Here is a 16523-nt window from a genome sequence, read left to right as displayed (position 1 = left end):
GTTTTGTTTTCCCTTGGTGAGGACTGGAACTCAGGCACTACTCACCTCATCAGTGCACAGTCCGATCTCCAGAGAAGATGACAAGAGATGGATACCGAGTATCTTTTTTAGACACTAAGTCTTCAGGTTCTTCTCCAGAAAAAGACTTGATACCAAAACCTGATGCCTATCCGTGTACCCATGATGCCTCTTTGGTTAAAGGCCTGGCTGTGGGTGATTCTAACCAGATCCTTCCCTGTCAGTTACCTTCTGATGTTTGTCTGGGCCATTATGATAATCAGTATTCTCAAACTCTTTGCCTGCACGGAAGTCTTGTCAAAAGGCCTCAAAAGGGCAAGAACTACCGAGAATATAGCACAAAGCCTTCACAGGACAAAAAGGCTGCTTCATCCCATCCCTGTGGAGACTTAATAACATCCCTGTCAAACCCCGACTCCAGCACAGGAAGACTTCTGAAGCTTAGCTCAGGTAATAGCTTCCTGTCAGTTTGCAAGTCTTTTTAAAGTCATGAATTTTGGAATTATGAATTCTTGAATTGCATCCGTGTTTCTTAAATTGCATGTTAGACTCATGAGTGGTTCATGGAACGTCAAGAAATCTGGAGGGTCTGGGTGTAAGATGATGGTTAAGCTAGAGAAAAACATAGAAACATGAGTCTCACAAGTGCATGTGATTTTAGTTAAGCAATATCCCAAGACTTATTGCTGGCTGCATCTAGTTCTCTCTGGACCTCCTCATAGATGATCACATGTGGATGTGCACATGTATACACATGTATGAGGGAAGCAAGACAGCAAGAACTTCTCTAGAATAGGAAATTTTATTCTACAAAAGTAGTTTCAGGGTAAGTTATAGAGGCTAATCTTTAGTTCTTAATTTTTTTTTTTTTTTTGGTTTTTCGAGACAGGGTTTCTCTGTGTAGCCCTGGCTGTCCTGGAACTCACTCTGTAGACCAGGCTGGCCTCGAAGTCAGAAATCCGCCTGCCTCTGCCTCCCAAGTGCTGGGATTAAAGGCATGCGCCACCACCGCCCAGCTGCTATTAATTTTTTTTTAAAGTTTATTGAATACCTATTATATCCCAGATGCTATTCTAGTTCTGAGGTAAAGTAAGAGCAAATTCAAATTCCATGTATACTTGATCATAAGTTTTAAATCTCTGCTTTTATGCTAACAAGATAAGATAGTAGAGGCGGCCTGGAAAGATGTCTTAGCAGTTAAGAGCATTGACTGCTCTTCCAGAGGTCTTGAGTTCAATTCCCATCAACCACATGGTGGCTCATAGCCATCTGTAATGGGATCTGATGTCCTCTTCTGGTGTGTCTTAAGACAGCAACAGTGTACTCACATATACATAAAATAAGTAATTAATTCTTAAAAAAAAAAAAGATAGTAGGGGCTGGAGAGATGGCTCAGCAGATAAGAGCACTGACTGTTCTTCCAGAGGTTCTGAGTTCAATTCCCAGCAACCCCACGGTGGCTCACAACCATTCTGTAATGGGATCCGATGCTCTTTTCTGGTGTGTCTAAAGAGTGACAGTGTACTCATATACATAAAATAAATAAATCTTTTTTTAAAAGATAAGATAGTAGGTTAATATACAAATATGTCAGTTGATAAATGTTGGTAGCTTCAGTTAGAGAGAGAAGTGGAGACAGTGTGCGGATAACAGGTCCTGACTATAGTATAAGAAAATTACCCTTTGATTTGCTGACTCGGTGATTCCAGGGTTTCAACCTGAACTACTGGAAGAACGGAGTTACCATTTACTAAGATAGATAGATAGATAGATAGATAGATAGATAGATAGATAGATGAGATAGATATGAATAGGACAGGAGAAATGAGTTTTAAGATATTTAAGATAAGCATCAAGAGTTTGGTTTTAAGTATCTTAAGTTTGAGATGCTGCTAGAGCTAGAACTTCCCCAAGATTGTGACCTAATAATTTGACATACTAGATGAAGACAAAGAGGAGAAAGCCAAGGATTGTTACACTGGGGTCCCAGTGAAGAATGTGTGCTAAGAAGGGGGAAGTGAGCCAGGCATGGGCGGTGGCGCACGCCTTTAACCCTTGCACTTAGGAGGCAGAGGCAGGTAGATCTCTAAGTTCAAGGCCAGTCTGTTGTACAGAATGAGTTCCAAGACAGCCAGGACTACATAGAGAAACCCTGTAGTGTATGTGTGAGTGCGTGCGTTTGTGTGTGTGTTCCGTGTTAGAGGCTGTAGGAAAGGAGAACTGGGACTGACAGTTATTTGGAAATACAAAGGAATTAGTGAATAGCTTCAAGGGATGCATTAAAATAAAAGCTCCATTGAGGTGAGTTAAAAAAAAAAAACCGCCAGGGATGAAGCATTAGAGTATTCAGTCTATACAACCCCATCAAGGAGTTTTGAGATGGGAGGGAGCAGAGAAGTGGAAGAGGGGATGGAGATGGAATCCTATAAGTCTGACAGGAACCATCAGTAGAGGGAGCATTAGTAACATAGCAGAAAACAGAGAACAGCTGAAGGGGGAAACTATTTGTCTGATCCAGAAGACATGAAATGTAGTTGGCTGGTAAAGAAGCTGGCCTCGGATGATGTACCAGCAGTTCATGTACAAGGAGGAGGCAGAGGATGCATTCAGACAGCAAATAAATGATAAGTCAGCTGATAGATTCAAGTGGTGAAGTGGCATGGGCCTTTGGTTTGATTGTCTGTTTTCTCAGCGAGATAATAGAGGGAAGAGGTGAGTTTCAAAGTAACCTAGCAGTGGTGAATCAAAGGGAGAAAGGTCAGACAGATGTGTGTTGTTCTCCAACTGCTGCACTGGCATAGGCCAGGAGTGTGGAGAGTTGCAGTTAATCAGAACTGAGGTTCTGTCAGGTAGAGGGAGACGAAGCAGGGGGAGGGGGAGGGCTCAAGGAGTTAACGGTGTATGCTAAAGAGTGATTATCATGACCCGAGATACCAACGGATGGAAGGTGCTAGAGAGCTGAAAGGCTACTTCATTTCCCAGGCTGCTTTCTCCACAGATCTCTATGCCACCACCCATTTCAACAGTGACCCTGCTCTGCTGGCCAGTGTGGAACAGCAGCTCTCCACTCTCCGGGACTTCGCACCAGCACCTGGTTCTTTCCCAAGCAACCCTGCCCTAGGAAATTCTCTGCGGACACTGGTGCTGCCTCCTGGGACTCCAGAAAACAGACAGATGCCAACTAAGAGGTCATTAAGCCCTTCAAGGAGAGGATTCAAGCGGAAGGACAGTGTCCTTGCCAACCTGAATCTGAAGCGTGGTTTCCAAGATGCTACAGGCAGCGAGGCGCAAGTATTGACTTGTTTGTGTGTGTACAAGAAACACAAAGGCTCAAGAACAGAATGTGCTGCTCTTGGGGTTTGGGGTGGCTCCCACCAATAGTGCTAGAAGTTTGTTGGGATTTTCAAAGGCCTGTGGCCAAAATTACCAGGATAAAGCCTGTGATTCTTCTGCCCTTGGGAAAAAACTTTATATCACAAAGGCACTGACCCTGATTGTCTTTGAGAGCATAAACACGGGACATGGTAGGGAACACTTTAATGTCCCGCCAAGGGTTTGCCAACAGGAAGCAATAAAGAAACTGTCATAAGTAACTAACCTACTTGAAATAGTTTTTATAAAATCTTTTTTTTTTTTTTTTTTGGAGACAGGGTCTCACTATGTAGCCCTAGCTGGTCTGGAACTCATTTTATACATAGACCAGGCTGACCTCAAACCCAGAGATCTGCCTGCCTCAGCCTCCTCGGTGCTGGGATTAAAGACATGCATCACTATGCTCAGCTAAAATCATTATTTTGCTTTTCTGTACAGAGACCCAAATGATTCTAAAAAATTTTTCCCAAGGTATCTGCAAGTAAATGAATTAGATCATCCAGAGGATTTTTAGCTGAACATGAACTCCCAATCAAGAGCTATCTTTTCTGGGTGCAAATTTTCTCCAGGTCCTATTGCCAGCAGGAAGCCTTCCGTTTAGGCTGAGGAACGCATCTCCAACAGTCCATGACCCTCTTCATATAAACTGTGCACCAGTCATTTCCTGTCACCTAAGGAAGCAGTGTTTGATCAAAGCTATTCCTAGTCATTTTAAGTTCTGGTTACTGGGCGTCTCTTTGCACATTAGGACGACTTGACAGAAATTTCTGTTCCTTGATCCTTTGAATCCTTCCTGCTCAGTTTTCAGAACTCTAGAGGGGAGAGCCAGGGTACAGCTTGCCTGATACGTATGAGGCCCGAAGCACAATCACGTTCCACAAGTAATGAAAGAGAGAAGCCCAGAGAGCCTCTGGAGACAATTGTATTTTTTGTGCAGTAAAGGAGGCAGTCTTGCAATATTTTCCTTAATTTTTTGGGGACTTGTTTTACATTCTCAACCACAAATGACTATTTTATCAGACAGAAACAATATCTGTGATCATATGTTTAGGATGAAGTCTCAGGAACACTTAGGATATTTGGGATGCTGGGTTACTAAAATGGCCTAAGGGAAAAAAATTCTCATTTCTATTTCATATATTGTTAAAATCTCAACAGTTTTGGACTATCTTTAATAGTCCTACTTTTTCCTGTTAGACATTGTTTTTCTTACGATAGAGAGCTTTCAAAGTGCTAACTTAATTTAAACATAAAGGCAGACTTCTGAGTGTTCAAGATAGAGTTCAGGAACCACACACGTGTCAAGTCCTTGACAATGAATTATATATATGATGTTTGGTTTCTGAAATCTATCATTCTCAATCTTAAAAAGAAAAAAAAAATTAAACTCGGCATGGCGGAGTATCTCACTAGCACCTGGGGAGCCTAGGTGAGAGGATCAGGAGTTCAAGACCAGCCTGGGCCACAAAAGAATCTGTCTCAACCAATAAAAGAAAAAAAAAGTTAAAGAAAACTATTAACAGTAAATATTTATTTTTAATAATTTTCCCTAAAATAGCCTCTTGATATGACTAGACTTTTCTATGCTTTAACCCCAAATCAAGTTAACGTCCCAAGTGATCCCACCTTGTGTCCTTCATGCATCCCCAGTTCTTACTCTGTCCTGAGTGCTGGGTACAGACTGAGTACATGTTTATTATCCCAGTTGTGATGTCATTCCCTACCAATCACAGGCCACACATGTTACTCAGCTCATGTCACCATCCTGGGTGTTGTAATTCATTAACTAATTAATCATCCTTAGTCTTTTACATCAAAGGAGCCAAGAATTGAGAAATAATTTGGGTGTCTTTAATTTATAATCAGTGTGTGTGTGTGTGTGTGTGTGTGTGTGTGTGTGTTGCTGTGGATAGAAGCCAGGGTTTTGCACATGCTAAGCAAGCGCTCTATCACTGTGCTACATCTCTAGCCTGGATTAGCTTTCTTGAAGTCCACAAGACTATAGAAATAACGAGAAAGCCTTATATATAGTATATAATGTATACATAATAATATGTGTGTCGGGTTGGAATGAATAAAACAACTGTGGATTTTACTATAGATCTCTCCATGATTTTTTTACATAAAAATATCACTAGTAATTGACCCAACAATGACATTTGACATATATTCTTAAAATGTTGGCAAGCATTTTATTTTAAGTAGAAGTTTATTATGACTTTTAATTTCTCATTAAATTACTCTCAATTTTATCTTATCACATATAGTACTTTTTTAAACCATCCTGCAATTTAATCTTTTTTGTATTACATAGTACCCTGAACCATACATGTACATACTAAATAACACATTTTTATTGTTAATAAATTCTAAAAACCTCCATGGAAAAAATAATGCTAGAGGATCTACTCCTTTTGAATTTGTCCTTGAGGGCCTAGAGACGAGGCTCGGTGACAGAGCACTTGCCGAGAACGTACAGGATCCTGGGATTAATCTCTCAAAGAAAAAGAAAAAAGAAACATGAGATTTCCTAAATGTTTCATGTACTTGCCTTGCACATAGTAATATGCGATTCATATCTAAACCAAAAGACGAAAGCTTTGTTACTTTAAAGAATTATTGATGCTTTAAATGTCTGGACCCTTATTCCCCTTGTTGTATAAGAACCACACAAACGATCCTGGGTTTTGTTTTTGTTTTTGTCTTCTTGAGCCTCTCTCTAGTGACCTGGGCAGTTTGCATGGTTCATCAGGAAACCATAGTCCCCCGATCTCTGCCAGAACCCCCCACGTGGCCACTGTCCTCAGACAGCTCCTGGAGCTGGTGGATCAGCACTGGAATGGCTCTGGCTCCCTCCTCCTCAACAAGAAGTTTCTTGGTAAGTGCATAGCTCTCTGCACTGAGGAGGGCAGGACCTTGCTTCTGCCCTGTGGTTTGTTTTGTTAACAGCCATCCAGTTCCATTAGCCTGCAAGAGGAAGCTTGTATCAGACATTTCCCAGAAATGCCGTAAGTAACGAATCTGCATTGCTGTCACATTTGTCTTCCCTGTTTTTTCAAAGTCAGTTGTTTGTCCACTTGCTTTGTAGCAGTGGTTTTCTTCTTCCTGTGCTGTGCTTGTGGGTGCTCTTATGTGGTTTTTGGTAGCATGTTGTATGATCAGATATATGTTAGAGAGTAGTAATATTAATAATTGCAAAACCTTTTTATGATCCTTTGAAAGTGCCAGTATTGATGACAGGTTTGATCATCTAAAATTTGTAGACTGTTGAAATATTGATTTTTAAAAATGCAAATGAATTAATGCTCTTGAGCTCTTCTCAAGGGTTAAGTTTTAGAAGCCTGGGCAGATTGCTTCACAAACATTGACTCCAGGTGTTTGTCTGTTGTTTGATGGCAAGAGAACTCAAGGAAGTTTTACTTGTTAGTAAGGCTTTGAGGAGAAACTAGAAATTTAAACATTGTTTGTGCTGCAAAAAATATTTTTAATTTCTAAGGGCTGAGGCTATAATTCAGTGGTCGAACATCTGTCTAGCTTGCACAAACCCTATTCCAGCACTAAAAAACTTTCTTTAAAGATTTTAGTTTTATCCAGGCAGTAATGGTGTGCATGCCTTTAATCCCAGCACTTGGGAGGCAGAAGCAGGCTGATCTCTCTGTGAGGCCAGCCTGGTCTACACAGTGAGTTCCAGGACAGTCAGGGCTATACAAAGAGACCCTATCTTAAAAACAAAAACAAAACAAAAATAAACAAACAAAAGATTTTAGCTTTAGTTCTCAACATTGATATATACATATGCATATAGATGCCCCACAGAGACGAGAGGAGAGTGTTAGATTCCCTGGAGCAGGAGTTACAAAAGGTTGTGAACCACCTGACACTGGAACTGAACTCCCGTCCTCTTCAAGAGCAACAAATACCCCTAACTGCTGAGCCATCTCTCCAACACCCACCACAAAATTTTTAATTAAAAAAATTTATGGGAAGAGTATGTAGAGTATAATATATGTGTAAATATAATAATAAGTTATGAACACATATGAAACTGTCATGATAAAATCATTATTAAATATAATCAATATGTGCTAGTTTAAAAACTTCTTAATTCTACAGGGACATAGAAGATAAAGAAACAGTCTTCTTTCCATGTAGAGCCACTGTTGCCACTTTGTAGGAAATCATCCATGGGACCTGTACCTCTGGACCATCCAGGGAGGGTTCTGAGTTATCCTTCACAAAGGATTTGGGGTCTATACAGCCACTTCACTCAAGTCAAAAGCAGATGCTTAGATTGCAGAGCAGTTGTTGGTTTGGATTCTGAGATTTGGTCTTTTAAGATTTCCCCATGTATCCAACCTGAATTTTTGTCAGGTCTCGCCAGAGATTTGCTCCTGTCCTTGGTGGTCCCTGCACCTCCTCAGCAGTGGCATCGCTCGCAGCTTGACGACAAGGCAGGGAAAGCCTTGCGCTGGAGGGAGACCGAGCTAAAGGAAGCAGGGCAGCTGGTTCCTAATGATGTGGTATGACCCGCCCCGCCCGCCGGTCTCACCTCTTCCTTTACCAGAAAAGACATAGCATCATGACTAGAACAGCTCGGGTACCCGAGAAGCATCACTGCCATGGACACTTAGACACTCCAGAACCAAAATAGAGAAAAGGCAGATGGGACAAATCAGGAATACAGAATTTGTTAGGATGGGGACATAAAGGTTCTTCGGGAATGATTCCATCATCCTCGCCCAAATCCAAATCTCCTAAAGATATACTTACAAGGGGAAGGTGAGGAAGCCGATAAACACTCTAGGGTAAAATCATGTAGGATCATACTGCTGAGAACCATAGTGTGGAAGACAAAGGCCATCTTTATCCCTTCTGAGCCTCAGAGCAGCAGCCATATTTGAATATATGGCTGCTTGTTTTGGGAAAGAAAGAAGAATCTTATAGTCCTCAGTTTCTGTTTTCTTACCTTCAGTGGGTTTTCGGGTGCCAAGCCAGGCCCTAGAAACTTCTGATTATTGACTCAGAATGCCAGCCCCTTCCAAAGCCACCACCGTTCAAGCAAGAGTCTGGATTACTCGCAAGGAAGACCGAGATTACACAGGATCAGTTTGAATGCTGCCCTTGAGCTGTGCTTACTATGAATCAAATCTGTAGTGAGGCCGCACAGCTGCGACCCATTCTGTCTGTCTCTAGAGGAAAAGGCATTGCCCAGGAATTCACATTCTTAACCTGTTGGTACATTGTTTTCTTGTCTAAAGGAAAGTTTGAAGCAAAAACTGGTCAAAGTACTGGAGGAAAACCTTATCCTGTCAGAAAAAATTCAGCAGTTGGAGGGAGCCACTGCCACCTCGATTGTGAGTGGGCACCCATCTCACACACACGGTAAGTTAGGAAAGCCAGGGGGGAAACTACCCAAAGTGACTCTTGGCAAAAGACCTGTTTAACGAGCTTCATCAGCCAAGGTGCCTTTGGTACCCTTTAGCCATTATTTGTCTTGGGGACTTAGTGGGAGTTATGATCTTAGCTCAGAGGGTTATCTTATTTTTCTGGTGCTAGGAATCCAACACAGGCTGGATCACCAGAAAATTGTAACGTAGGCATCTTTGAATTACCACATAAAGCTTTGTATCCATCTAAAACATACATGAATGACATTTTTAGAATGACACTGCCTTTTGTCATCACGCCAGGAGAGTATGTGTAAAGCAATACAGCCCCATGACCCAGCACTGAGTACCACCAGTATTTCCGAATTATTTCTTCCAGTTAACCTCCATACGATAGACATTCAACTCAAAATTTAAATTATACTATGACTTTTTAAGATAATTTACATACAAAATATACTCATCTTAAGTTTGATTCTAACAAAAATATAAAATACTTGTATTACTCCAGAAAGTTACCATATATATTTGTGTAGTCATTTCCCCTCCATACCCCAGCAACCACACACCTACATCCTCACTTAATGGCACTAATTAAATGGCACTGGCGACTCCCACAGTGTTGCATGAGTAGCCTTCATTTGTCTGTAAAGCTCTATACTGTTGTTTCTAATCTTTAGTAACCATAAAGTTACCTTCACGTATAATAGTGACTGTATCCTATGGAGTGAATGTCGTTAATTCTAAAGAGTCTCTGACTGTTCCAAGAGAAGAGCTAATGTGGAGGAACACCCACCCAGAATGAACAGTTTTCTGAGACCACCTTGCTTCCCTGGTGGTAGAGCTACAGCTCCGAGGCTTATGCTGTTGTCAGTGACGCTGCTGCGCAAAGCTGCCGGGCAAAGATTGGCGTACACTTCAGACTATTTTCCTAGAAGTCAAAGGGCGCAGACGTTTTACACACTGCTAAATCATCTGCAGAGATGCGGCCGTGCTTAAGCACATCAGTATTTGAGCTCCCTTTTCACTCTATCCTCCCAAATGCTACTTTCTCCTCCTTTTCAGATTTATTTATTTATTTATTTATTTATTTGAGTACATTGTAGCTGTCTTCAGACACACACCAGAAGAGGGCATCAGATCCCATTACAGATGGTTATGAGCCACCATGTGGTTGCTGGGAATTGAACTTAGGTCCTCTGGAAGAGCAGTCAGTGCTCTCAACCACTGAGCCATCTCTCCAGCCTCCAAATGCTACTTTTGTCTGGTTTTGGTTTTGTTTTTTGAGAGAGGGTTTCTCTGTGTATCCCTGGCTGTCCTGGAACTTGCTCTTTGTACCAGGGTGGCTTAAAACTTAAGAGTTCACCTGTCTGCCTTCCAAGGGTTAGGATTAAATGTGTAGGCCACCATGCCCAACAGAAAATGCTACCTTTTCTTTTTAGGTTTGCCATTGTGGTAAATGAAAAACAATACCCACTTAAGTATTGGTTTCCACTATTTCATTACTATCATAGGTTGGCCTACATTTTAAAGTCTACCTTCAACTTCAAACCTCTAGCTCAGCTTTCATAAGTAAATACAGCACTCTACAGTTGTGAGCTGTAGAGTGACCTGGGAGCATTGAGCCTCCACTATTAGACTCAGCACCATCTGGTGATAGTCACAAACCCCAGATAAAATGGAAACATCAATCTTCTCCTACCCATTTTGAGAAATAATTCTTTCACTTGGCCGTAAGGTCTGGCTCTGTATGGCAGCTTACTGGGGGTTAGTGCAGCTATGGCATTCCTGCTTCTCACCTTTCAGACCTTGCCATTCAGAACGTGATCCATGGTAGGTAGCATCACCCGGGAGCTTGTTAGACAGGAGAGTATTGGTCCTCTCCGCTGCCTACTGAATCAGAATCTATTTTTAACAAGCTCCCAGGGGATTGGTAAGCACGTTAGCATCTTCAGAGCATTCTAGAAAACTGGCTCTTCCAGGATCAGGGTCCTGTGTTCTCACCTACCTCCTGGTCACAGGCAGATGGCAGAGTATAAAGGCAGGTGTAACTGTCTTTGCTATCACTGAGATATTGCAGTTTTATAATTTTATAGATTGACACAGTTGTAGATGTTTTCACAAACTAGGAGCGAAGGGCACCCAGTTCCAAACCAAAATGGAGAATACAGGAGATTGTTTACTGGGCCTAGAGAGAGAGCAGGTGTGCCCCTGAGTCCTCACTGGGGTACTGTGGGCCATGGTCATCGGCTGTAGTGAAACTGGAAACTTGGTGCACCTACGTGCAACTGTACCTGGCTGAATTGTAAGTCAGATCTGTTGCCAAATGCCATATTCTTGTCAAATAACCCCTGTCTCTGAGGGAGGGGGTGGTGGGCATGTGGAGGTACGTATGGGGGTCACAGTCAAGATGTTCCTGAGTACTTGAGCTCTACTCAAAAGTGAACTTGGAGTCTTGCTCACTCCTTCGCTGCTGTACCTATGTAGATGATCTTCTACGCAAAAACCAACAGCTGACTATACAGGTGGCTTGCCTGAACCAGGAGCTGACTCAACTGAAAAGGCTGGAAGAGACAGTTGCTCTTCTCCATGAGAGTCAGAGGTAGGAGCAGGCCTGGCTGGCTGGCTTCGGAGAATGTGCTCACCCCTCTTTACCTCCTCTGCTTTTCTTGGAAGCTAGAATCCACACCTGTGTAAATTAGTGCAGTCTGTATGTAAATCTGTATGTGGCCAGTTAGCCAGGGATCAAAGGACTGCTTTAGTACTGCTATGATACACCAGCGACAAACCTTCACTGGTGTCGGTGGGTTGCAACTACTCAATTAATTTCTCTCTCAGTGGCTGTAATAGGACTCTAGGGTCATCTGATTGTGTTGGTCATTACCAACCCCTCAGATCGGCCATCTGGCTCCTCTGGAAAGTGTTTGCTATTGGGCCCCATAGACTCACTCACGGAGAGCACTCAGTAGGGAGTAATAGGGGAAAGAATGTAAAGTACACTCTAACATCAGCCTCTTCAGGCAGAGAGCACCTCAAGCTGCAGACTGCAGACACCTGGGGGAGGGGAAAGGCGGGGAGGTGGCTTAAGGCAGCCAGCAATCCAAGGGAAGCTCTTGAAAAGTTGATTTGCTGGTCCACCTCTGCTACGACTTTCACTGATGTTTACAAAAACCAAAACCCCCACCTTTAAACCCAGATCTCACCATTGATTTTCAGTAGAGTAGCATGAAAGCCAGAGGGTCAGATCCCAGATCCGGGCCCTTTCTGGGTGACTTTTAAAAACAAAACAAAAAAACCCCCAAAACAAAGCCCCCAACTTTTCAGCTGGTCATGGTGGCACCTACATGGTGGCACCTGGTGGTAGTAGGGTCAGCACTTCAAGGACAGCCTCAGCTACATAGTGAGTTTAAGGCTAGCCTGGACCACCTGAGACTCTACCTACAAACAAACAAACAAAAAACAAGCAACAACAAAAGTCTTTTCTAATTATTTCAAGCTTTACAGAGTAAGGAGACTAGCGTAAAGTCATGGTTCTCAAACCCAGGTCTGCATGGGAATTCCAGAAGGGGTTTGTTGAAATGCAGATGCTGGGTCCCAGGCCAGAGTTGTGATTGGCACTGTAGGCTGGGGACAATCTGCATGTCTGGCGTTTGCAGGCTGTGCTGTGCTACTGGTCTGGAGCCCACACTGTGCACATATTCGAGTTATCTCTTGAGGGATGAACACTCAACACACCCATCACAGATGGACTTGAAACAGCTGTCCCCCTAAGCCACCCAGCTCATTTGTTTTATTTCTACTTTGATGCTTAGGGAAATTTGGGGGGTTTATTTTGTTTGTACAGTTTTATGAAACATACCATCATCCCAAAGTCAAGTCCATAAATAAGGTAAATGCAGAAGCGTCTACTGGTTCCTCTTCCCGGCCTTCCATGGTGGATGCTGGCGGCGCTGTTGTCTGCTCAGCTTTTATGCAGAAAAGGGAGCACAGGTGTTACTTATTTAATTCATTTTTTTATTTTTAAAACTGTTTTATTTTATGTGCATGGGTACTTTGCCTGCACACACGCCTGATACCCACGGAATCCAGAAGAGGTTCTGGGATCCCCTGAAACTACAGTTACTGGTAGTTGTGAGCCACCATGCGGGTGCTGGGAATTGAACTGGAATCCTCTGAAAAGCAGCCAGTGCTCTGGGAGTCACCTTCCAGGCCTGCGTTAACTTGTTTATGTGTGTGTTTGGTAAGGGAGGGCTGAACGTGCTGGAATATGGGGAGGTCAGCATATTTTCCTCTTCCATGAGGGTCCCAAGGATCGACCTCAGGTTGTCAAGCATGCCTGCAAGCAGCTTTACCCACTGAGCCGTCTCCTTGGTCCAACAGTTTTATCTTGAAAAATCAGTTCACAAGAGTCTATGAGTTAGTTCTCCATCCTTGTTACAGATGCCTAGTACTCACTGTATGATTATACCTTTTTAAAAATTAGTTCTCTATTAATACCAGTTTAGATGAACAGTATTTGACTTCCAAAAATAGCATAGTGTGAGCTGTGGTGTGTGTGTGTGCCCAGTGAATGTGAGGTTCACGTCTCAGTTACCCATCACTAAGCCCCCAAACAAAGTAATGTTGTAATTAATGCTATTTATATACATTTTTTGAGACAGGGTCTCCCTACATAGCCCTAGCTGTCCTGAACCTCACTATGTAGACCAGGCTAGCCTTAAGTTCCAGAGCTCCACCTGCCTCTGCCTCTCTGCCCCTCTCCTCTGTCCCTTTCCTCTGCCCTCTCCTCTGCCCCTCTCCTCTGCCCCTCTCCTCTGCCCCTTTCCTCTGCCCCTCTGTCTCTGCTTCCTCTGCCTCCTCTGCCTCCTCTGCCTCCTCTGCCTCTGCCTCCTGAGTGCTGGGATTAAAGGCAGGCACCACTACACCTGGCTGTATACATCATATTTTGTGCTATTGTGTGGATGGCTTTTAGTGTTGTGTGGTAATTCCGAGTTCAAGAATGCAGAAGAGGCTTGCACCATTAGTCTGGTACAGAGACAGGCTGTTGAAGGAGGCAGTGATTAGGGAGTGGGGGTTGACGGCCTGATCAGATGCCAGTGTCCCTGTGCTTCTCTCTCCCTCATCAAGAAAGGAATAGAAGAACCATTCTATAAAATGAGATATGCCACTGCTTCAGTCAGGAGTGCAGCCCATGAGCAATAGCAAAGGAACCGTGGTCTGCTTTTAAAATAACCCACTCATAAATCGGACAGTTGTATAGAAAGGTGTTACTGTGCCGTATGTTTCTCTTTAGTAGCCATTTCAGACCTGGATGGCGTGTGCTTTGCTTTTGTGATTTCATGACTGCCTTTCCCCCTGGGCCTCAGGTCCCTGGTGGTAACTAATGAGTATCTGCTGCAGCAGCTGAATAAAGAGCAGAAAGGCTATTCCAGGAAATCGCTCCTGCCTCCCGAGAAGAGCCATCCTCTGGGGAGATCATCACCCTTTGGGAAAAGCACGTTGTCTTCCTCCTCACCAGTGGTACACGACACGGGTCAGTACCTGATACAGAGTGTCTCAGAAGCTGACCCCAAGCCTAGTCTGTGGAGCTAGCACCGAAATCTTCCCCACCAGCTCTCTCACTCATGGAGGACGCCCAGTGCCGCTGTCCCTGTGGTGGGTACTGGTGTTCACCCCCAAAGATTAAGAAAAACTTATTATGATTACTTTATATTGTCCCTCTTTTATTTTTTCCATTTATTTCCTCCCATTTGGTCATTCTTTCCTTCTGCCCACACAAATTGTTGGCACTTGGTCCTAGGCACCACTTCACACAGAAACATTTGATTGAAAATGTCAGAAAGGAAAAAATAGTGGACACTTTTCAGTGTCATTCGAGGCTGTGGCAGAAAGTTACAAAAGAACATCTGTCACTGTCTTTTGTGTTGGAAGTATTTCCAGAGACTGAAACATTTGGAGTCTTCTCCCGCCATAGTGCAAGTGTATACACTCTCGAGGAGCCGACAGCCTGCTAGGACTCAGGTGACGGTCCTCAGAGGTTGGTCTAATGACAGCCTGGAATAAGAGCATGTGAGTGAATGTCGGAGTCCATGTGGAAGCTCTAGTGAAGTCTCAGTGTGTAGTGGGTCTCACAGATGAGAATGTTAATGGAAAGGTGCAGAGCCTCTTAGACTGGGATGCAGAGTCTGGTGATCCCTGAAGGATCGTGGGTCAGGGATACAATGAGATATGGTACCACAGGAGTATGTGATAGGACATCAGTCTTTGCCTGGAGAATGCAATGTCAGGAAAATGTCCCCAGAGGACAGTCAAATGAGACCTGAAAATAAGCAGGTTACTAGGCAGGGCATAGGATCAAGAGCAAGAACAAGAGGAGAGCTGCAGCTTTGCTGTGTCACCGAGGGAGTGGCTCCTCTCCAGGGCTGGAGGCTGGGAAGGCAGAGGAGCTCGGCTGCATGGCTCCTTGCAGACTTCCCACTAAGGGGCTGAAGGATAGAGGCGTGCACTTAAAAGGCTCCCTCTATAAGGAGAAGGGCTGACTGGAGCAGGACAGGCTAAGCACAAAGAAGCTGGACAGCAGAAGCAGCAGGAGCAAGCCCACCCAAGGCACGGCTTGTGAGCATGCCTGGGTTCAGTGCCCTTTCACACATGAGGATTATACATTCTTTGGTCCTGATAGATCAGCTATCTTAAACCTCAGTGGATCTGCTTCTATACCAGCTTTCTCCAGAGCTGCCAGAAAACAAACCGCTGTCACTCTGATGCCACCTCACCTATGTCACCATGTCAGGAAAAGAGGCAAGGGGCTAACTCACATGCCATGCAGGGAAGGAGTCTGGTGTCACAGTGTGGGTTGTGAAGCCTCCATGTTTCTGAATTATAAATAAATCCAGACACCTAGGTTTATCTTCTCAAGAGGAGCCATAAGCTTTTGTCTACACGGTCCACAAAAGCCAGCTCCTCTGTCTCCTTGTCCCATTAAGAAGTCTCCATAGAGCCTAAGCCTTGCCTAGAAAGGGGGATGTCTGAGTTGTTACATTTTAGAAACAACTCAGGGCACAAGCCACCTTGCTATGCGAGCCACTGTGGGCAAACACGGTGTATCTTTGTACCATCCACCTCTTCCTGCCCCTAGTATGAGCATCTTACGGTGGCAGTCCAACATCTGCACAGAGCTCCTCTAAAAGGCAGTGAAGAGCCTGGTATTCTAAGCCACCTCCATCACCATGTCCCTTGTCACAGGAAATGGCTGGTCCTGACTCAGGCCAGCCATTCTTGGGCTTCTGGTCATTCCTGGGGAAGTAAGTTCTCTCAGATTCTGATTTTTCCTGATGTGTCATGTAGTCTGGGGGACAGGAGGTAGCTATTATAATGTCAAGGGAAAGGCCATAGCTGTCACCATGCAGGGCTAGCTGGAACCAACTTGGAGGGCAGAGAAATCCCTCTGGAGCGAAGAAAAATGAGTAGAGAGGCTGGCACTCTAAGCCTGCCCAACAGTGGAAGAGAAGAAAGCAATTCTGATGTGTAACCAGTTCTCAGGAAGGTCTCTGCCCAAACAGACTTCCTCACTGTAGAGAGGTATTTAATGGGGTGGCCTTGCCAGCAGAGCCTTGCTGGAGAAGGCACTCATGGATTTTAACCTCGGGAGTCTCCCTGGCCCTAAGTGGACCTTGAGGTGCTTCTGGCTCTATGTGGCTTTTCAAAGAAAACAAGAGATCTTTCTGCTACTACGTGGTGTTTAGGGTC

General features: G+C 43.9%; 1 protein-coding gene across 1 annotated transcript in view; it reads left to right on the top strand.

The window, feature by feature from the left end:
- Positions 1-14486, top strand: part of Lrrc36 (leucine rich repeat containing 36) — a 50345-nt gene extending 35859 nt beyond the window's left edge. Inside the window, exons 8-14 of the mRNA XM_028768737.1 lie at positions 22-468; positions 3017-3309; positions 6103-6268; positions 7762-7910; positions 8649-8772; positions 11265-11379; positions 14144-14486. Coding sequence (XP_028624570.1) covers positions 22-468; positions 3017-3309; positions 6103-6268; positions 7762-7910; positions 8649-8772; positions 11265-11379; positions 14144-14369 — 1520 coding nt within the window. The 3' untranslated portion in view covers positions 14370-14486. The remainder of the gene's footprint in view (positions 1-21; positions 469-3016; positions 3310-6102; positions 6269-7761; positions 7911-8648; positions 8773-11264; positions 11380-14143) is intronic.
- The last annotated feature ends 2037 nt before the right edge of the window (positions 14487-16523 follow it).

The sequence above is a fragment of the Grammomys surdaster genome, unplaced genomic scaffold (assembly GCF_004785775.1).
Source record: "Grammomys surdaster isolate TR1022 unplaced genomic scaffold, NIH_TR_1.0 187, whole genome shotgun sequence".
NCBI lineage: Eukaryota > Metazoa > Chordata > Mammalia > Rodentia > Muridae > Grammomys > Grammomys surdaster.
This window is presented reverse-complemented; position numbering and strand designations above follow the sequence as displayed.